The sequence below is a fragment of the Protopterus annectens genome, chromosome 14.part0 (assembly GCF_019279795.1).
Source record: "Protopterus annectens isolate FY-2018-M chromosome 14.part0, PAN1.0, whole genome shotgun sequence".
NCBI classification, from domain to species: domain Eukaryota; kingdom Metazoa; phylum Chordata; order Ceratodontiformes; family Protopteridae; genus Protopterus; species Protopterus annectens.
Window position 1 is genome coordinate 985,313,021 of NC_056748.1, and position 23,622 is coordinate 985,336,642.

A 23,622-nucleotide genomic window follows, 5' to 3' on the forward strand; every position below is an offset into this window, starting at 1 on the left:
ATAACCTTCCTTTGAAAAAGCCAATGTGGGATGGATCCAGTGTCTGAAGGTCTCCTATGTCTTTATTAATCATTTCCATGATAATTCTTTCCATGGCTTTGCATATTAAGATTAGTCAGACCAATGGGTCTGTAGTTTCTGGGATCTGTTGTTGCAGCTCTTAATTCTCATGGCATGAAGCCTGTTTTAAGACTATATTTAAACAGTAACTCCAGTGGCCCTGATAGGACATGTTTTAGACTATTCGGGAGGCATTCTGGGATATTACTGGGGCCCAGTGAGACTGTGCTCCTGGCCTTAGCAAGCACAGTCAGGACATGCTCTCTGTTTATAGTTGGAGGGGTTATGTTTGAAGGTATTTCTATGGAAGTGGCTCGGAGTGAGCAGGCAATAAATTTGGAGCTGAATTTGTCACTCAGTAGATTCGCTATATTTCCCACATCAGCGACTGTGGTACCATTAACCACCACTTCAGCACACTGTTGTGTGCTGCCTTTGAGGTTTCTGACATAGCTAAAGATGGCCATATGGCTGTCATTTGCCTGGGAGGCTATCTTGACATCAAAATCAGATTTACTGGACTTAATCAGCTCTCTTAGCTGCCTATTTATTATGATGAGAGAGTTCTTATCTTTATAGGAGTTACTTCCTGATTTTAACAGTGATTTTTTTTTTCCTTTTTGTTGTATAACCAGTTTAATCTGGGATACCACCAGAGTGGTTTGTTTTTGGCTTGGAATAGTTCCTGTTACCAGGTTTACTGAGGTTACCAAGTTGATTCTGATTTTGAAGGAGACAGTTTTATGGTCGGATCTTAGGAGGGAGGATGTGACATTGAGGGTGGTGTAGCATTCTTCCATATTTGTGAGTACTAGTTCCAGTATATTGGAACCTCTAGTGGGTGTATACACTAACTGGTTAAGGGTGTATGTATTTACAAAGATCAGGAATCTCTGTGCTTGTAGATTTGGGGCCACGTTGGATTCCCAGTCTACAAAAGGATAGTTAAAGTCCCCCTTATGTACAGTGTTAAGTTGAATGCTGAATGTCTCAAATAGGTTTAAGTGTGCACTATGAGTTTCATAGGACATACAGGGTGATCTACAATTTGCTAGGATACAGTACAGCTTTGGGATGGCATTTGCAACATTCTAAACTTGGGCAGTAACAGATCTGGCATCATACCACTTTAAAGACTATCCTTAAAAACCTAAATATTCTGGGGAAGGCACAAAAATAATATCAAGCAAAGTTTTGCTTGACAGTTGAAAGGACTTGGAGAAATTAAAGTTTTCTTTAAAATACACAGCTTTGCACGCAGAAGTAAAAACAGACAAATACGAGTAAACACATTGCCCTCCTAACTCACACACAGATAATAATAAGCAATAGTGCTAAACAACAACACTACAACTAAGTACATTCTATGCAGAAACAACTACAACTTTGCACCTGACAGAAAAGAAGAACTGGGATTTAAAAATGTGCTGTTTAACATGCTACTGAAATGTTTGCAGCACCTCTGATTAAACACTTTGCTTTAAAGTAGTGATGAAGACTGCTAAAATGTACCCTTCTCATTCATAATCATATCTATTACTTGAAAATATTGTATAATTATCATTTAATATGTTGTAAGCAGTAGTGCTTATCATATATTTGTTCATTATAGAATGCTACCATATAAATGGTGGTAAGACTTAAATCGATCAACTAGCTGTATATTTCTCAGACAAAATCATCAAATTAATAAGTTACCACACTTTTACATTCAGATGGATTACATTATTTTTAGAAATTTCATAATTTTTCAAAATTGTCAAAAACTCTCTGTTTTGTATACTTTTTCCTTTTCTTCTGTAATACTGCATGTCAAACTGAGTTTTCTGTCATTTTATTCAACAGTACTGTTTACTACTGCAAATTCTCAACATCTGTAATTGTCATTGTGTTCTGTTCAGGCCTAAAAAGGGTCCTTGGTCCAGTTCGCCTACCTTGCCTTTAAATAAATAAATAAATCAGTTCATGTTCACATGTATGAACTGACCATCATGTGACTATCACAGCTGCTTACCTTTTCTGTTTCTGCTAGCTCCTGAAGAATAACTTGCCTTTCTGTACACTTTTCAAAGAAGTCTTCACTTGGAATGCCATCTCGCAAGGCTGGAAAGAAAGTAAGCCGGCAGCCATCTCCCTTGTCTTCACCTGGCACACTTTCTAGGGGAGACTGTATCATCTCTGTCCCTACAGTGAAACATAAAAATAAACTTAAATAAACTTAAATGTGTACACATACATAAACAGGTGAAAATGAAGTACTAATATATCCAACACTGACATTTAATAATTAAGAAAGAGAGCAGATGAAAAGTATTCAGAGATATTTATGCTAAAGCAAAAGGTAAATGCAAAAAGCTATGTAATCCATGTCTACTCAGATGTTACAATCATTATTTAATTGTCCTGTCCAAATGTTTTTTTCATTAAAACAGTATGCATTTCCCACATCCCACTAACTCAAGTTTTTGTTCTCTTATTTAATGCCTAGTTCTAATTTTACCAGGTAATATAGTCCAGTAGCTTATTTAAAGAACTATTTAAAAAGATCTAGTGGTTCCCATAGCATACGTACTTCTTTTTTAAAAACATCTTTAATGAAGTATCACTTGTGACATAAGCAAATTTACATTTATATAAAAGCAATCAGACTGTATTAACAAGTTCATGTTTGCAAATGTTATGCTTCACATATATTGCTATATATCATATAACCTAAGCAATATTACATACATTATTCAATTCCTGGTTGCAAGCATTTTACATTACAAACCATACTGACACACACCCCCAGTTGCAAATATTATACATCACTTATAATCTACCCAATAATTTATTATACATCACTTATAATCTACCCAATAATTTTCAGTCACACATTACATAGCTCATTTAAGGCCTGCTTTATTTTAAACCTCATTCCTCCCCTGTATATATTGCTCCCACAATTCCCATTTTTTCCTGTAGAGTTTGCTCCTACCCTTTTCTAAAGATCTCAATTCCAGTTGTTTTACCACTGTTACTGTAGTCACTACTTCTAGTATAGCTGGTTTAGATTCTGACTTCCATTTTCTAGTAACTGCTTTTTCGGACAGCCATTATAATTAGCACAGCAAGGCCTTACCGTATCTAGGCAATTCTGATTTTGTCAGCATGACCAAGAACCAAACACAAAGACCAAAATAAAATTGAACAGTCCAAGTGTACACTTCTGATGAAGTCTTTAGCTATAAGCTGACGAAAACGCTTAATCTACTTGTGAATAAAAGGATATATTTTATACTGGTGTGGACCTGCTGTGTACACGTGGACTGTTCAATTTTAATTCTGATTCTGTATCATAGCTCAGAAAAATCAACTCTCTAGTCACACCATTCTGCCCACCAAGCCTCTCCGACACTGCATCCCATAGGGAATCCTTAAAGTCCACCAACTCACTGCACTGCCAGAAAATATGTTCCCAGTTACCTCTTTCTTCCCTGTAACACCTCCAACATTTGCCATCTACCTGAGAAAAGAATTCTCCAGAGTCTACTTGGGGTATAAAAATATCTATGTAAACATTTCATGCAAAAATCCTAAATCTTCTAGATTTTGTTGCATATTTGGGAGACATAAATATATCCTCCCATTGTTTCTTTGTGAATTGTTATCCAATCTCTCTCCCCAATTATTTCTAACTACCTCTGATTGATTCTTATCGTTATCATGGAATATTTTATGTTGTTATTTTATATTGTTTGTTTGTGTCTTTCAGCTTTTCCCGGTTAGGGGTCGCCACAGCGGAACTCCGGTCCGCTAATGATTGCTAGTTGATTTTTACGTGCCGAGTTACCAGCTCTAACGCACAACCTTCAACGAAGGTATGCCCATTCACGCATGTCTCCATGCAGAAGACGCTCTAGCTGAGAATCGAACCGGACAGCATCTTACTGTGAGGCAACAACGCTACCGCAGCACCACCACCGCGGGATATGCTTCTACTAATTATTCCTTTTTTAATGGCAGCTTTTCTTCTACACTCTACTAAAAACTCCACCAGTGCTGGTCTTTAGTTTAGGAACCCCTATTTCTTCATAGCATACATACTTCATTACTGTGCAGACTTAATCTGGGATGGTGCAAGAAACTGCACAAATGCTTTTGGATGAAGACAAACAATATTCTGCACTTCAGATTTGGAAATTTTGAGTGGATACACTAGGTAAATAATGCACTACAAGCCCAAAGGGAGGAATCTGTGTGGTTATAATACACATAACCATTATTTACAGTGCAGAATGGTTCTTGTAATATATCTGGCTGTAGATCACAAATGCTCATATAAGTACAGATGTGTAACTAAGCCTACGTGTAATGCTAGAACAGCAAGCAAATGCGGCACTCACTTCTCTCTATGCCTTCATATATTTATTTTTATTAGTATGTGAATGCATCCAGTTTGAATACAGCAAACTGTTAACAAATATGGTCTCCAAGTATGTAAGCAATGTCTCAATGTTGTAAGCTGCAAAATTGTTCAGAAAGGGACTACAAAACGCAAAATACAACAGCATAACAGGTGACAAAATACTTGTCTTGGTGCAAACACAGATTGTGCCAGAATTATAATGTTGTTAAAAACTGTTTTGTACAGCAGTTTCTAACCGATAACTACACTGAAAACATATGCAGTGATTTTATGCATAATTTATTTTAAGTCAGTTTTAAGTGCTTTTGAAAACAGAGAAATCAGTGAAATTATGTACAAGATAAACACAGTCTGACTTCCAAGACAACTGCACAATGTCCAACAGCTAAATTTCATCTCTCCCAGTGTGAAATAAGAAACTGAGAAAAAGGAGTGCCACTGAAACTGTTATTTGGGTAAAATTCAATTACTGGCTAGTATGTACACTGTCTGGATGCCAGCAAAGAAGAAATTTAGAAAACTTGAAAGAAAATCAACCAGAAAAGTGAAGAGAAAAACATTTGCTGCAAAGGATTCTGTAGCTGTTCAGCAAAAAAACAGTTCAGGCTTCAACTTTGGTTCAACTGTCAGATAGAAGAAGAAAAATCAAATGTTGTAAATGGTGATTAAAATAAATGAATCAATGAAGGAATAAATCAATTCAAATAATAAAGGCTGGAAAAATAGAAAAAGCTTTAATTAGCTTTTTAGATGAACTGATAAAACTGCACCAAAACAGAGGCTAAATTAAGAATAGGCTAGCTGAGTATGAGTCTTCTCAAAAAGAGTTGTTCCAAAAAATGATAGTTAGAAGACAGAGCACACATTTTGGGTTATCTGACAAATTAACCCAGTACTAGCCAGCTTTCAAAATCTCAGATTCCCTTCACAATATTCCTTCAAAGAAGACAAGACCCTAGTCGAGTGAGCCAAAAAATTTCCCTGAAAGAGATTTACCATGGTGGAAGTAACAGAAAAGAATAGCAGAAGTAACAGAAAAGAATAGCAGAGGACAACCATTGTGTAATAGTTTGGTAAGAGACTTTTTTTTCTTTGTCCTCATACAGGAGATAAACAGCTGTTCAGCATCCCAAAAGAGCTTTGTTATGTCAAGGTAGGACCAAAGCTGTCTGTACACATCCAAGGTATATAGAATCTTTTCTCCCTTGTTTTTTGGATTAGGATAAAACACTGGAATATTGATGGCTAGATTCAAGGTAAATTCAGAAACATCTTTAGGCATGAATGACAGATTTGTGCATAATACAACCCTGTCCTTGTGAGAAAATCAGACAGTGCCGTCCCTCCATTTGAGCTTGCAGCTCAAAGACTACCCTTGCAGATGTCAGTAAAATTAGTAATACAGTCTTCCAAGTAATAAATCATAAATCAGCCTGATGGCCAGGTTCAAAAGGAAGTAAAGTCAAATTTTCCAAGAACTAAGCTGAGATCCGAGGGAGGAGAAATTTGCTTTCAATGGGTTCTTACATGCAACACTCCTTTCACAAAATGACAAACGACTCAAGTGCAACACTCTTTTCAGAAACTCCAGAAAGAGAGCTGAGAGGGAGATCCATGGGCAGACAAGCTGAGATAACTACAAGATGCACTTTGATAAAAAAATATGACAAACCATCTCAGAGTAGCTCACATAAATATTTCAAGAACAGATGACTTGAATCCATTTTCAGACTTCTGTTATTGGCTATACACCACCTAGAAAACCTCTTCCACATGTCAACTTAACATTTTCTAGCTGTAGGTTTTCTTGCCACCTTAAATATCTGGTGCACATCCTCACGGAACAACTGCCTAAATGATATCAAAACAGAATCATCCAAGCTGTCAGTTACAATTGCTCTAAGCTGGGGGTACCATTCACCCCAATGCTTTGTGAGTAGATCCAGTCTGTGAGGAAGTTTGTCGTAACTGTCACTGGCCAGTTCCATTAAAAGGGAAAACCAATTCTGCCTGGGCCAAAGGGGGGTTACCACAATGATCTTTCTTTCTGAATTTTTAGAAAAACCTTGGGAATCATAGAAAAGGATGGAAATGCATAAAGGAACATTCCTAGCCATAGAAATGATAAGAGTGTCTGTTTTCCAAGCATTGCTGCAAAGATGTCCTGAAGATAATTTTTCAGTTGTCTGTTTTGAAAGGAGGCAAACATATCTACTTGCAACATTTGGATTAAGTCCTAGAAGCCACAACATGAAGCTTTCACTCATAAGAGTCTGTCCAGGATCTGCTTAGTCTGTTTGTCTGTCTGTCACTGTGTTTTCCACTGACAGAATGTATGAGGCCAGAAGAGTCAAAGAATGTTGTTAAGCTACCTCCCAGGCCATCACTGCCAACTAGCAAAGAGGAAATGACCTTGTACCCCCTTACTTGTTCAGGTTCCACATTATGGTAATGTTGTCAGTGATCACTAGAAGAGTCAACAGAGTCCTTTTAAGGCATGAATCACTGCCAACATCTCTTTTACATTCATATGCTTTGGTGTATACCGAAGACCCAACAAGCCTTGCACTCGAACTACCATGGAAACTGCTCCCCATACAAAATCCGAAGAGTCCATCTGGACAGACTGGATTATGGTCCGAACAGAGAATGGGAGTCCTGGATTCAGAGACAGTTGATCCCTCCATCACTGCAAGTCCTGTTTCATAAAGCCCAGCTCTGGTACCTGCAAATCCGAGGGATGAAGGTGCTAGATCCAACAATTCTTCAAATACAATAGAATTTTTCTCATGCGTAGTATGGTTAGTGGTATCATGAAGATCACTGGTGCCATGAGGCCTAGAATCTTGAGGTCCTTTTTTGCTGGGGCCACTTCTAGAAGACAGAAATCCAAGAAAATGCTCTGATAAGTCAGAACACTATCTTCTCCAGGAAGGACATCTTTTTTATTGTCCCTCTCAAACTCCCCAGATAAACAATTAATTTGCCGGGGTGTGAGGAATGACTTTTGAAGATTCAGTTTGAAGCTCATGTGGGAAAGGAGGGATACAACCTTGACTAAGGATTCCAAGCACTTGGGTACATAATCTGCATAGATGAATAAGACATCAAAATACGGAAAAATGGGGATACCTAGGGTTCTATAATCGGCAACCAATGGAGGAGACACAAGGTTCTGTTGATAGCCCATAGGGTAATGCAGAAAACTGATAATGTAAGCCAAACACAGCAAGTCTCAGACATTTCCTTAAACTGGGAGAAATTGGAATATGATGATAAGCATATGCTTGAGATCTAGAATCAACATGAACCAGTGGTATAGAAGCAATGCTAGTACTGACTGTAAGGTGATCATTTTGAATTTTAGAACTTTTACAAAGGTGTTTAGAAAAGACTAATCTAGGGCAAGTCTCCATGAGTGCTCCTTTCTTGGTACCCAAAATATCCTGGAGTAAAATTTTTTGTGTACTGCAGGCAGTGGTTCTATGTCCCCTGCTTCTATCATGTGTTGGAGCACTGGAGGAAACAGCTCTGTTTTCTGGTGAGTATGTGGGAATTCCCCTAACAGAGGGAGGATTTTCTATCCACTGCCAGTTGTATCTTCTCTGAATTATTCTCCGAGCCCATTTCTCTGAGACTACATGTGGACAAGCTGCAGGGTTGGGAGAGAGACTGGGGAAAGAGGAAGAAAAAGGAAGGAGGGGGGCTGGGGTGCTGTGTTACTCAGCACAGTTATTCCTTTACAGGGGGTTTGACTCTTTTTTAGAATGAAAATAATCTGGTTTCAAAGAATTATCCTCCTAACTTCCTTTTGGATTCCTGATTTTTGTTTGCCTGGAATCTTTGTTCTGTACCTTGAAGAAACATGCCTTATTTGGGGAGAACTTGCATACACGAAACATCCTAGATATCCCATGCACTAATTTGCTTCTGTTATCCCACTGCTTGAGAATCTGTGTAACAGACTGCCCAAACACCTATTCAGAACATAAAGGTGAATTCAAAGTTTTGTGCTCTATAACCTAACCTCCTCCTTCTCCTTATATGATAACTAAACTCCTATGCTTTTTCCTACTGCTGACTGATGATATTTCCTCCATAATTATTACTTTTTATCACTTGTTGATACTGGTACAATAATGCCGATTAATATATCTCTGTTTATACCTCTCTGATTGAATTCATCAGGCAAGCAACAACATTCCTGCTTTTATGTATATATTCTGTATATATATATATATATATATATATATATATATATATATATATATATATTACTGTAATCACTATCTGTAACACTGTATTTACTTTTGTACCAATTAACGTTTAATATTTTCTGTATCTTTGCTCTTGTCGGAGCTCTTCTCCCCAGGCCTCCACTGAAAATAGGCTCTTTTAGGCCCAGTGGACTTTCCCGGTAAACAAATGCAATAAATAAATAACCAAGCATACTGTCTTAATACAACATTAGCAGTAGCAGCAGCAGCATTTCTTAAGCATGTATCTGCACAGTCGAGCACACTTTTCAAAGCATGTTTCAAAAACTGAGTCAAATTACAAAAAATTAATTTATATAAGACTTCTGCACTGCATGTAAGGATGCAGCAAACTCATCCAAACTGTAAATACATTGTAAACTAAATTTCCACATGTAGCCTTGTTAGTTTAACATAATAAATGCTAGGTTACTCAAAGAGACAGCCTATTGCTCTGAAGATCTAACTACTTTCCTGTTTTAACAGGGGGCATTAGATTAGTCACATACTTTTTAACAGGCAGCTAAGGGACCACAGCTGGGTTAGCAGTCAAATGAAAAATGGCACCTGTCATATCTGGGGAGAAGCTATACTTTCTCCGAGCCTTTTGAGGAACTACTGGAATAGATAATGGTGTCCTGCAGGCAGGTTTATAACCATCTTCCAAGGCCAGTAAGAGAAGGTGGGGGGCAGCCACAGAATTGGACATCTTGTCTTTTATAAGGTCATATACACTGCATAGCTCTGGGGTAGTTCCCAACTGTTTTCAAGCAAAAAACATCACTAAATATAGTAATCATCTGAGGAAAAGAGAACACTTGTTTGGATATAAGCTCACATTCACCTTCCGAAAAATCAGAGTGAATGGACTCGGGGTCAACTAGGAAATAACCATTGTCCTTATCAGATTCTTCATTATTCCCTGAAACAATAAAAATGTCTCTAGCCAAACTAGCACCAAAACTGGGTATGGGAACACAAACATCAGAATAAAATGTCTGCAGAACACTCATAACCAAGGAAACAACATCAGCCTTATAAACAGTTATAATCTAATTATCAAATTTAAGATGAAATTTATGTTTTTTTTTCCTTGTGAACTTCTCTGCTACATAAAATACATAGGGACAGAGTATATCTGGCAAAGGTACTCTTACCCCATGCTACTCGTGTACCTAAAGGGTTCGATTATCCCATACCTGAGCCATGGACTAGAACTGCCCTTGAGGATGCCTCTAAGTCCCATTTTAGTTTGGCTGTCAAAGCTACACTAGTGGAAGACAGAGCAAAAGGTAGGTGGTCTGTGGGATGAGAAGTGTCCCCGACAGAATCATTAACAGTATGCTAAGGCAACTCTGCCAGATTCTCCTATTATTTCAAAGTTTGAAATGTGTTTAGAATTATTTTACAACTGACAGAAGTTAAAGAATTTACAGTATATGAAGACCAAACACCAAAGCAAGCAATGTGCCAAACCAGTGCTAAAATTGGCGCCACACACATTAACCTCATTAAAATGTCATAAAATAATGGTTAATAATTAAAATAAATTTTCTTGTCAAAGAAAAGTAATTTCTCTAAGTACATTCAAACAACTTCATTCACAGTAAAATCACAATCAGATGTTAAAAACACACACAGCAGAGCAATATACATAGTAAAAAAATGTATAAATGCTGAAATATTCAAGTTCTTCAATATATTCCTAACAACAGTAATGGCAGGAGCAATTAATTTCTGGTTCTCATTACTCAACACAACCCCTAGTGTCTTAACAGCATACATACACTCTGTACCTCTGAGAGAAATACTGAAAATTTCCTCAAAAACAGCAAAAATAAGCATACCTCAAAGCTAAAACCCAAATAAACAAGGCTGCAAGCAGAAATTCCCACAAAAAATTACTGTAAACACTGACAAGAATAAAATATTAAAATACATATTTATATTTTAAATATATATCAAATAAAGAATAATAAATCTAATAATAAAACAAGATGAAGGCGGTGTGCCAAATGAGGCTTATCTGAGCAGTAAGTCAGACAAATCGGCACTGGATCCTGAGAAGAGCCAGTGGGCTTTCTTCTTTGGATGTCAGAAAAAGACTGAAATTTAACTTCCTGTGACAGCTAAAGGATTCCCTCTCAGGATATCCTCAGCCAATCAGCTGTTGCAGGAAAAGAAAGGGAGGGTAATCTGAGGGTTATCATGGCAGATAATCCAAAATGCCACTGAGGTATTGAGAATGATGGGCATCAGACTGTATTATTTTTATGAAAGCAAAATAAGAAATTGGACTAGTACTCCAGAACAGGATGTGTTAACTGTTGTTGTTCCAAACCTGGCCAAGAGAAAGCAGCCAAGAGCTATACCACTAAAGATATAATCATACCAGCAGAAAGTGTTGAAACTGACAAAACTGTGGCAAAAGGTAAAAAGATTAAATACTGGTGACAGCAGAGTGTTTGTTGAAAATGATTATTCACTGTATACCACGCAGAATAGAATCAAATTTATCCCAGCTGTAATGTCTGGCTATATCCCACCAGACTGCCAGAAATTAATGTGATGTCCCTTACTATCCTGGGTCAGTAACTAAGGAGCTTGAATCCTCAGTACTGCCTCCAATGTGAGACTGTCACTTAAACAGCAGTAATTTTCCCCTAAGAGCACAACATGAATATGCTCAATAATCTGGGACTGTACTGTATACTTCTGTCCACCATTAACGTAAGTCCGTATTACATACTTCAGAGCAATGTGTCCCTGTTAAGACCTCTGAAACACTCACACTCAAAGTAAATTTAAATCTCACACATTCAAACACTTCTGGGAAAGCCCGACACAAATGTCCATCTGTGTCCCTTCCCCAAAATGATATGGTAATGCCACCACCAATCAGAGTGTCTTCATGCCTTTCTAAAGGGGTGTCCAATTATGAAAATTAAATATTTATTTATTTATTTATCAACATTTGTTAACCAGGTTACTCCAACTCAGCCAGGGGCCCATTTTCATTGGAGACCCGAGGAGAAAAGCTTCATATACAAGCAACAGTATCACAGAAGTATCCCAAAAAAGAAAATTCACAAAAATAGCTAAGTTTACAATGATATAGTTTCAAGTAGTTATATATTGGAGACACATTATTACACAGTTTTGTTTAATATGCAGAAGAAGAAGAAAGAAGAAAAAAAACAGGTACATAACATCAAATAAGTTTGATATGCCAAAATGTCTACAGGTAACAGCTGTCTTTATTAAAATAAATGATAACTATGACTACAGCAGCCAGGCCTTTGAGTGGACCATGGTAGTATAAACACTCTCTAATCTCTAAAGAAAAATACTGATTTCCAGACACAATTTAAAGTAATGACAAACATTTAATAATAAGTAAATGATTACAAGAATGTAAATCAATAACTTTCAGTAAACAACAGAATTCAATAACCAGAAAAATAAAATTAAACTGTAGGATAGGAGTCCATCTTTCTACAAAAACTCCATCTGAATAACTAAACTTTCCTAATCTAACTGGAGAATACTGTCCCTGATCTAATCTAATATATAACAGCACAGTAAAGGCATGCTCACAGGTTTTGGTGAGTTCTCTTTCATGGGTGTCCACTGACTACAACTCTTCACTAGCAGCTGCTCTTCACAAACTGCTCAGTAGTTGACAAACTGCACAGCTTAACAGTCTCAGCTATCTTATTTTAGAAATTACAGTCAGCTGTTTGAAAAAGTTCTTTTTCCTGCAAATCAGCTGTTCAAATAATCACCTGCAACCAGGAACATTCTAATGACATCATCTACTGTTCAGCTGATTCTCCACAGTACTTTATAATCTCCATCTCAAACATACGCAATTAGAAATGTATCAAAACACTGTCAGACTCTAAATATTATGTTTAAACAGGGAAGCACTCAAAATTAAAAAAAAAAAATATTTACCTTTTTACAATCAGGCATGCTAGCATACAATACAAGTTAATCTGAGAATATACACAAGTCTCCTGCCAGACATGCTAACACAGATGACAGTGTTTCATTTTCTTCACACCAGCAATCAGGGAATATCAAGATGCAAGTGCGAGATTAAAGCTGCTGTATCCAGCTAGTTTCAGAGTTTTTTGATGAAGAACAGGTTAAGAAGGAAATAAATGTTTATCCAAAAAAGTGAGCCAAAAAGCAGAAAGGGATTCTGCTTCTCATTCTTCTGACAATAAAGTCATAGACTAGAGACTTTACCATTGAAATTTCTTCCAATGTTCCAGAGGGAAATGCTTGAGAGACAGAAAAAGCACAGGAACTGTCTAGAAGAATCACAAGTTCCTTGGACTCAAACCAGAGTCTAGTGTTGAGAGATTGAGATGGTCAGGAATGAAGACAGCAACACTTAAATTAGTGAATAAATGTGAGATTTTAAATCATCAGTCACATAACTATCACTGTGCAAATCAAAGTGGCTGAGAAAAAAAAACCTGGCCTTCTACTGACTTTGAAAACATTTGGATGGACTGTAGAGCATGTACCCCACATTATGTTTTTAATGTTTTGAAGGACATTAAAGAGAATAAAGAAATAACTAAGAAAATAATTTTGGTTTGTATTAGTATTTCTAGAAAACAGTTCATGATGTAAGCTGTATATTATACTGTAAAGCAGTTTTGTACAGTCAAGGGAATTTCAAATATGAGGAGAGTCTTTTCAATTACTGTTGTATGTATTAAACATATTAAAAAAAGCAAGTAGCTTTTTCAGTTGTAAGACATACAGATTTTACTATAATAAAAGAAGAAAGGCTGAAAAGAAGCAAATATATAATGATGTGATATTGGGCTACTGGGGTGGTGGTAGGGTGGAATAGTGTTCTGATTCTGCTACATGTAGAACTAAGATGATGTCCACAAACCTATCAAATCTGCTTGGCATTGTCTGTACTCTTACTATGGTGCAAAGGCTTGGAACTCCTTACCTGTACCTATCAAGTCAATACCCTCCTTCCCATCCTTCAAAACCATTCTGATAGAAATCCTTGCCAAAAGCTGGCTCAGTTCTTGCTCAACACTTGGATAATCTATACTCCTAAATGTGAACAAATATTCTTACCTTATATCATATATATCAACAAAACCCCTTTCTCTCTTAAACTCATTCCCACCTCCTATATGAAATCTCTTCTTCAGAAACTGAAACCTTGCTCCCATCTGCTAATAAACTACCTCCCATCTTTCTTAAGCTTGCTGCTGGTTCCATATCCTTTCCCATCCCTATACTAATAAATAGATCTATCCAGTTCTTAACATCTGGAAAGCCTTCTATACTATCCCACTGCACAAAGGAGGTAACTCCAAAGACCCCTCCAACTTCCAACCTATAGCCATCCTATCACCTCTTTCAAAAATTCTAGAAAAATGTAGCCACTCTCAACTTCTTAAATATCTCACACAGGAGAACCTCCTCAACCCTGCTTAACATGGTTTCCAGCCTAACCACAGCACTGCTACAGCCCTTTTATCCTTTACTCATACAGTTGCTGAGGCCAGAGACTATAACCAACTCATATTCTGTCTCTTCTTGGACCTATCCGAGGCATTTGATACAGTATCTCACTCTAAACTACTAACAAGACTAAATGAACTCGGCCACTCTCCATCCACAGTGCAGTGGTTCTCCAGCTTCCTGTCTAGTAGACTACAATCTGTGCATTGGCTCTTTACTTGCTCCCCCCTTCTTGCCCATAAACACAGGGGTTCCCCAGGGTTCTATCCTAGGGTCCCCTTCTATTCAACATCTTTACCAATAATCTCCACTCTGCCTGCAAACATTATACTCTTATCCAATACGTAGATGACTCCACCCTCATCACCTCCACTAATAACATAGATCATCTCTTCTCCCTCACCCAAATCACATTCAACTCTGTCGAAAAATGGCTCAATGATAATCAACTTATCCTAAATCCTAAGAAAACTAAACTACTACTCTTCCTTCCTAAATCAGTCTCTGACCACAAATCTTCCTTTCCATCTCCTCACTTGATAATCCCATCAGCAGAGCTGACCCTCACACAAAAATTCTTGGCATCATAACAGACGACCAGCTTAAATTTGACCAGCATATTCACTTTTGTATCAAAAAAAATCACCAAAAATTGGGACTACTATATCAAAACAAAAAAATCCTTATTCCTGAAGCTAAACTATCCCTTGCTAGAGCATTCCTACTACCTGGCCTCCTCTATGCTGCTCCCATCCTCACAAGCCTGCAATCCACATTAATTTCACAACTTGAACAGACCACTAATAAAATCACCAGATTTGCAACAAACCAACCTCACAAAACCCACCACTGCATTGCACTACCACAATTGCAATGGCCTGAACTCCTTCACCAACTTCTTATAACTCAACTTCATATCACCCACTCCATCCTTTACAAGCCTACTGCCTGCTCCTCCCTCTCCACTCCAGTCTCCTTGTACACCCCCTCTAGATCATTCAGAAGGTCTGACCAACAGCTCCTAGACATACGCGTACCAAATAGAAATACAGTTAAACTTCTCTATAACCACAATGTGTCTTCAGCTTGGAACAAACTTCCTTACTCCATTAGAAACACCTCAAATACTTCTATGTTCAAAAAGCAACAAACTGTTCCTCTTAAGTTCCAGGATCTGTCCGTGTCAGGAGCCTACCTAACCAATTTCCATCCTTTTCAACCTCACCTCATTGTTTTCATCTCATCTCTCTACCTTTACTATCAACTTCACAACCTATCTTTCTCCTTTTCATACTCCCTTCATATAGTTGCCTTCTCTACTCAGGTTATATCACTTCTCAGTATCCACTGCAGATACTTCTTCCAAGACAGTGTAATCTGTGTAGGTTTGCATCTGAACTCTTTGTACTGTATCATATTTTATATTATCATCACTGAGATATGTATGCTGTTGTCATAATCAGTTTTGTCACTTACTTTCAACTGTTAAAATCGAGATATTTATGCTGCTGTCATAATCAATTTTGTCACTAACTTTCAACTGTTAAAATGGTTGCTCATGTAAATGTTCATTATTGTACTATTGCACACTAATTACTTTGTATACAGTCTCTCTTACTGTGAATTTTGTGTAAATACATTGGAGCTTTTCTCCTTGGGTCTCCACTGAAAATGGGCTTCTAGCTCAGTTGGACAAACCCGGTTAACAAATGTCAAATACAAAATAAATAAATAAAAATACCTTCTTACTCAGCCATCTTCACTCACTTCCTTACTTCTATCAATTTCTCTCCCCTGGCTTTCTCTCTAAATATACCATAATTTCTCCCTAAAGTGGCTAAAATTTCTCTAAATATTAAAACATTGTCATACAACTTGTAGCTATTCTTAAACATTTCATATTCTGTCTAATTTTATATAATTATTCGTTGAAGGTTGGGCGTCGGGCTGGCAACTCGGCACCATAAAAATCTACTGCCAATTATTAGCAGACCGGAGTTCCACTGTGGCGGCCCCTAACCAGGAAAAGCCGAAAAGGCAAACAACAACATTTACAATGTAGCTGTTTTTGTATTATTTTTAAAGATTGTACAATTATCATTCTTAAAATTTTTTGTAATATTTTGGAGCTTTTGTCTCCAAGCTGCTGCTGAAAATGTGCTCCTCCCCAGTTGGACTTTTCAGGTAATCCAATGTCAATAAATGAATAAAGAATTAAGATGAAACTTTACATTCATTTTACAACAGTGGATGTCTATATTAATGTACTTGGCTTAAACTATAAACTTTTTTTTCTGCAAGCAAATCAGCTTAAAAATCAAAGACAAAAAGATGCATCAGAAAGTTGTTGGCTGTTTTTTTTTTCTCTCAATGCTGACAACTTTTACATGGAGACAAGTAGTTTGCACATGCAAGTGATTAATCTTGAGAGTTACAAGCATTCTTTTTTGAAGGAAATACAAAATTTAAAGATACAATGACAAGCAGTTTAGTGAAAAATAAAGTTTGAATTTACAGGAAATGAATAACAGACAGTAGTTTTCACAGCACCCTTAATACTGTAATGCAAATAATAGAAAAGTGCATAATTTAGTTTTATTCAAAGGTAGCCAGTGCACTTTTTCTTAGGGCTAAAAGTCAATACTTTCTGAAAGCATAAATGCTGTTTTCACATCTGGGAGGGGAACAGGGATAGCAAAAGAAAAGACAGCAATCACAGTGAGTGGGAATAGAGGGTGCAACATGCGTTTTAGCATGGGACACCTTGTTTAACATTAGGTTACACTTGTGGGTGTAGCTGTCAATTTGGGACAATTGTTCCTATAAGGAGAGTTAAACTTCACATGATGAAAATGTACACAGTTTTATTTGTTCTAAGTTAATAGGGCAAGGGGTGTTCTGGAAATGTATTTAGTTTCTTTATTTGAGGGTTTTCACTAAACCACAACATTTTGAGAATTGTGACATAGGTCCAAATGGAGAGGAGAAGAAACAGCTGTATAAAAATCAGCCCGTTAAACATTAGAGTGTACATGTAAGACAAAAGTTGGAAATACACAACCACAAAAACTGTCATGCACATGATGGAACAATAGCTTTGTATCACAATGGCTAGTCTAGCCATAGTATGTTGGAATACAAATGGCCTTACAGGTATAGACAAAAAAGAAAAAATAGTGAATTATATTAAGAAATGCAGAGTGCTGCAGAAGACATATTTGTAAAGAAATACGCATGTGATTTTGAAAAAGAAAGGATTTCATTATGGATATTCAGTAGAATAACATGGACAAAGGAAAGCAGGAGTAATAATACTGATTGCTAGAGGGGCTCCAAGAGTGACAGAAAAGGAAAAAAATGTAATAATGGGAGATTTGTGGTAGTAAGAGGCTACAAGCTAGGAGGGGGATTATTCTGGCATATTTGTATTCCACCAAAAACTGCTATTATGGAGCTTAAGAAATTTTTGGGAGAAATAATTTTTCAGCAGGGAATATTACTACTAGATGGGGACTGGAACTAGATTTTCAATACTGAGTACATACTGGGAAGACCTAGAAGGAAAAATATAACAAAAGTGTGTAGATTTCTGAGGAAAGTTATGAAAATATTTAGTATGGAATATGTCAATTCAGTAGTTGGAACTTGGACATAATTTACATATTATTCCCAAAAATACAATAACTGGGCTAGACTGGATAGAAATTATATTTCACAGGAACATGTGCATTTAATTGAAAGCTTCACCACACATGTAACAAATATCTTAGATCATGTGTCAATAAAAACTAAAGTAAAAATGCAGGGTAATAAAACAGAAATGAGTCATAGGTGCTTTCCCACCTACCTCTTAAAAAAGACAGACATTTAAGGAATAGGTAGTGGAAATTATTTGAGTGTTATTTGGGAAAAACAGAATTTTCTTCAGAAGGAATGGCTAATGAGTTGGCTCAAATGAAAATGCAGTTTAAAATAGGGAACAAATACAAGAGAAACAGATATGGTTAAGAAGTAATATAAATTATTTACTGTTGCTGACAGAGGTTAAAGTATTGCAGAATAAGTAGAATCTCTCAGAACAAGAGGAAGAGCAACTGAAGAGTGCTAAAAAAATAAGAAAGTACCTAGATAATTATGCATAGGCTTAGAAAGATTATCATTAAGCAACTATTTGATAACAACATCAGAGAACCAAAACATTTAGCTCAGTGACAGGAACAGAAAGTAGAAAGGGTTTTCGCCAAACTTCGGGAGCCTATGACAAGGAAAATAATAAGAGATCCTATAGGGGTATTAGAGGCATGTCATAATTTTTATGACAATTTGTATAAAACAGAGGAATGTGGAAACCAGCAAAAAGCACAAATGGAAACATTTATGGAAGACTTAATTATGACAAGATTATAGGAAAATGGGGACTTACATGACTGCAGCACACTAATCAACAGCTTTCCCTGTTTGAAAAAAGAAACTCAGAGATAAGGGCCAGAAACTCTGCAAGTTTCAGTAAATTCAATTACTGGCTAGTAAATAAACTGCATGGATGCCACAAAAGAAGAAAATTAGAGAGCCTGAAATAAAAAAAATAGAAAAGATGAAGGAAAAACACTTGACGGAGGAGAATATTGCAGCTGTTCAGTAAAACCAGTTCAGGCTCCATCTTTGGTACAAGACATGATTTCCAAGAATGTAAAGGAAAAAAATAAAACAAATACACTCACAGATGATTAAAATAAGCAACGCATTGAATGGGTATACTAATTCATATTACAAAAGGCTGAAAATGCATGGAATAAACTTTAAACAGACATTCAGATGAGCTGATAAACCTGCAAAAGTCAGGTAGAAATTAAGAAAAGGTTGGATGAATATGAGCCTGCTCTGAAACAGATGTTTCAAAACTTACAAAATTATAGGACACTATGTAGGGAAAACCTGTGATTTTCTGCTGTACCCATAAAGACTAGAAGAAAGAGACAGTATTAAATTTTATAAAAGCACAAATAAGCAACTGGACTGGTATTCCACGGCAAGAGTTGTTAATTAAAAGGACACATCATGTGCATGCTCAAAACCAAGCCATGAGAACGCAGCTGAAACCTCTAACAGTAAAGTTGCAATCCAACCAGCAGAAAGAGTTGATTCTGACAAAAAAGTGTCAGAAGGACAAAATACTAAAAGTTAAAGACAGTACAGTGTTTGTGGAAAAGGATTACTCTCTGTGCACAAGGCAGAAGAATACATTTATTCTAGCAATCGGGGAATGTTGAGAGGCATGTATCAGATTCAAGTTGCTGCACCAAGCTGTCTTCAGAATATTTTTTCCTGGAGGGGCAAAGTCATTTTTAATGCAGAACATGCTAAGGAGGAAATACAAAGGTTTGTACAAGAAAAAGTGAGCCATCAGACAGAAGAGAAATCTGCTTCTTATTCATCTGATTAAACTTCATGGAGAGACTGTGCCAGTGAAACCCTTTCAAATGTTCCAAAGCAAAATCTTTGAGAGACAGAAAGAAAACACAGGAGGTGACTAGAAGAACCAGGAGTATGTTGGAAATGAACCAGAGACTGGAGTTGGGACATTGAGATCAATAGGAAGAAAACAAGCAACATGGAAATTAATGAATAAATATGGGATTACAAAGCAACAATCACATTTGTGAAACAAGAAAACCTGTAAAATTCGGACTTTTTTGACTTTGCTAAACTTGTAGGGGACTCCAAAGCATATGCTCTACTTCATATCATTAATGTTTAAAGAACATTAAGGAGAAGGAAAAAGGAAGGCATGCTGTAACTGCAAATAAAACATGTTTTGTTCTTAACAGAATTTTTATAAAACATGGCATATACTGCATGTTATACATTTTCTGTTACTTTGTGGGTTATAGGGATACTAAAGTAAACAGGTGACCATTTTTCCTTTTTTCTTTCTTCTTGTTAAGTTTTAAGAAATGTAGGCACTACAATGTAAAATGAGAAGAAAGCCTGGACAAAAGCATGTTTAAGATAATAAGTTGTAATCTTAGGTTGTTGAGGTAAAGGAATGGTTGTAAAAGTATACAAAGCAAGATATAAGTAAAATTGTATGCTTTTTCCACTGCTCCAAATGGGAATGGCTGGATTAAGGCCCTTATCCTGATCTAACAAGTTTTAAGTGGAAGCATTAAATAAAAGAAAACTGGATGCAATAAAACACTTTCCTTTAGCAAATAAATGTTCACGGTGCAACATGAGAAGCTAGTAGCTGAAGGCAGCTGTGTATGTGGTCCTCCTATTTCCATGGAGACAAGCTGACAAGAGGGTAATGAAAACAGAATACTTTTTTCTTTCAATGGCTAAAAGATAAAGTTTTCTGAAAGCATTCAAGTTATTGTCTTTATCTGGAAGAGGAATAATAATAATATAAAAACAGACAGTGCTTAGTGTAGGTAGAAACACAGGCTACACCATGCATCTTAGCATGGACAACCTTCATTATAGATCAATTAAAGCCTGTGATAACTGCTCCTATTAGGAGGATTAAACTTCATTATCTGAATATGTACATAGTTTTGTGTGTTTACATTAAGTTAATAACTTCTGGGATGTTCTGGAGCTGTGTTTTTTTTGAGGGTTTTCATTAAAACAAAAAGTCTTGTGAGATGTGGCATAGGTTCAAATGGATATGACAAGAAACAACTGTATAAAAGATCAACCTGCCAAACATTAGTGTATACATGTAACACAAAACCAGAAACTAGACATTTAAAAAGGTGTCATACATAACAGGCGGGAATAATAACTTATCATAATGGCAACACTTTCCATATTATCTCTGAATAAGAATGGTCTCACAGGTATATACAAAATCAAAGATTTGTGAGGTATATTAAGAAAATGCAGAGTGCAATCGGCTTTGTTACAGGAGATGTGTTAGGAAAGAACTGAGAATGTGAATTTGATAAAGAAAGGATTACAGGAAGATTATTCAGTAGAATAACTGGTGCAAATGAAAACGGGGCTACTTATATTAATTGGTAGAGGAGCTCCAATAGTGATATAAGAGGGAAAAATAATACTGGAAGATTTGAAATAGTAAGGGGCTACTAGCAAGGGAGGAGGAGGATTAAGCTGGCATATTTATATTACAACTAAAACTGCTACAACAGAGTTAAGAAATTTCTAGGATAAATAATCAGCTTTCAGCAGGGAATATTACTTATAGGTAGAGACTGGAATTTGATTTGCAACAGTGAGGATGTATTTGGGAAGCCCAGAAGGGAAAATATGACAAAAGATGGCAGATTTTTGAAGATGTTTATGAAAATATTTGGGATGGAAAATGTGAAGTCGGTAGTAGGAGCTCAAAAAGAATTTACACATTATTCCCCAAGATATAAAAACTGGGTTAGAATGAAATAAAAATGAGACACTGGTGTGTCCCCACCTATCTGTTAAACAGAGAGGAATTTAAGAATAAGTAGTGAAAATTATATGGCAATTATTAGGGAAAATACAAATTTCTTCAGAAAATATAGCTAGAGAGTGATATAAAATGAAAGTGGAATTTAAAAATATGGTAGAAATAAAAGTAAAAGAGGTATGGTAAAGTGTTTATGTGCATCATAGCTAAAAAATGTCAAAGATGATGCCAATATTGATCAATGTTGTTTTGTGAAGGGGAAGCAAACATTTGACAACATTAACAGAACAATGATGATCCAGATCAAAGCAGAGTATCTGAAAATACTGTTGGTGTTGGTGAGTCTTGGTGCAGAAAAAGCATTCAACAGAGTAACCTGGGATTTTATGAGTAGGGCAATGGAAGCATTTGCATTCCCTGACACAATAATAAGGTTAACTAGGAGGATATATGAGGAACTGAAGGCAAAAATTAAAGTTGGGAGGGTTCCTATTATAGAGTTCTGTTTGAACAGAGGAGCCAGGCAGGGATGTCCTCTTTCCCTTTTGTTATTTGCCTTATATTTAGAACCATTGGCATAGAAAATAAAGGACTCAATAATTCAAGGATACAATTAGTATGGTAATCAATAATATCAATATTTACAAATAATATTATTTTTGGACAGATTATCAATGTTTACAAATGATATTATTTTGGGACAGCCGCGGTGGTACAGCAGTAGCATTGTTGCCTCACAGCAAGAGGTTCTCCTGTTCAATTCACGGCTGGAGTGCCTACTGTGTGGAGTCTGCATGTCCTCCCCGCGGTCGAGTGGCCTCCGAAAGACATGAGTGAACGGGCGTGCCTTCGCTGAAGGTTGGGCGTCGGGCTGGCAACTTGGCACCATAAAAATCTACTGCCAATCATTAGCGGACCGGAGTTCCACTGTGGCAACCCCAAACCGGGAAAAGCCGAAAAGACAAACAAAACAAATGATATTATTTTGTACCTGATAAAACCAGAAAAGGTCCTTTCAGTATTGTGGAACGTTCTGAGAAGTTTCAAGTCTTTTCAGGATAAAAAAAATTATGAAGATAAACAAAGGCGATAAATAAAGGCAGTAGCTGTAAACTATGTGCCCACACACAAATTGGTACAGCAATACCCATATTTATGGTGGCATGAAAAAAATGAAGAACTTAGGGGTATGGTTTGAAATTATTCAGTTATGGCAGCAAAAATTAAGAAACTGGAAGCTCTGTTTTATGGATATGAAGAGCAAGATAAAAGCAGTGAAAATGTTTCAGTCCCTTTAGTTTTAAACATAGGTCAGGCATATTTTTATCAACCAGAGGAGAAATAGTGGATAGCAATTAAAAAAGAGTTGAATAATGTTATCTGGGAGAGGAAGAGGGAGACAGTCAAGTGAAATAATTGATCTTTCTAACAGAACAAGGTAGTCTGGGATTACCTGATATGAATGGGGTGTTTCAAATCTACACAGTTAAGGTCCCTATACACAGCACAGGCTAAAATCTATAACTGAAACTGGAAAGGAATGATGATGAAACAAGGAGGGAACCCAATAAATAAGGATAGACTCCCTGAGCAGACTTCAAAAAATGTTTTCCTCAGGTAGACAGCAAATGTTGATTGTGTGATGGAGAAGAAAGAGCTAACTGGGAACATATGTTTTGGGAGTGTAATGACTTGGCAGATGTTAAAAATTCCCTACAGTGTACTCTATCAGAAATATTTAGCGAGCAAATGGCTGTAAGTAAGGAAATGATTCTTTTGAGCTGGGATACATCATCTGAATTGCCTTGGCACAGTAAGGTGGTATTACGTTTAATTATGTTGGCTGCCACAAAAGCAATTACTAGAAAATGGAAATCAAAGTATATAACTGCTCGAGATATTGAATATTATAAAAAGAGATAGAAGATCTGGAAGCGGGATCTTTTGAAAAGAGAAGGAGCAAATTACATAGATGTAGATGGAAA

At 36.6% G+C, this 23,622-nt stretch overlaps 1 protein-coding gene across 1 annotated transcript in view; it reads right to left on the reverse strand.

Moving 5' to 3' along the window:
* Nucleotides 1-23,622, reverse strand: part of WDFY4 (WDFY family member 4) — a 4,454,583-nt gene that overhangs the window by 1,805,823 nt on the left and 2,625,138 nt on the right. The window contains exon 40 of the mRNA XM_044055648.1: nucleotides 2,075-2,244. Coding sequence (XP_043911583.1) covers nucleotides 2,075-2,244 — 170 coding nt within the window. The remainder of the gene's footprint in view (nucleotides 1-2,074; nucleotides 2,245-23,622) is intronic.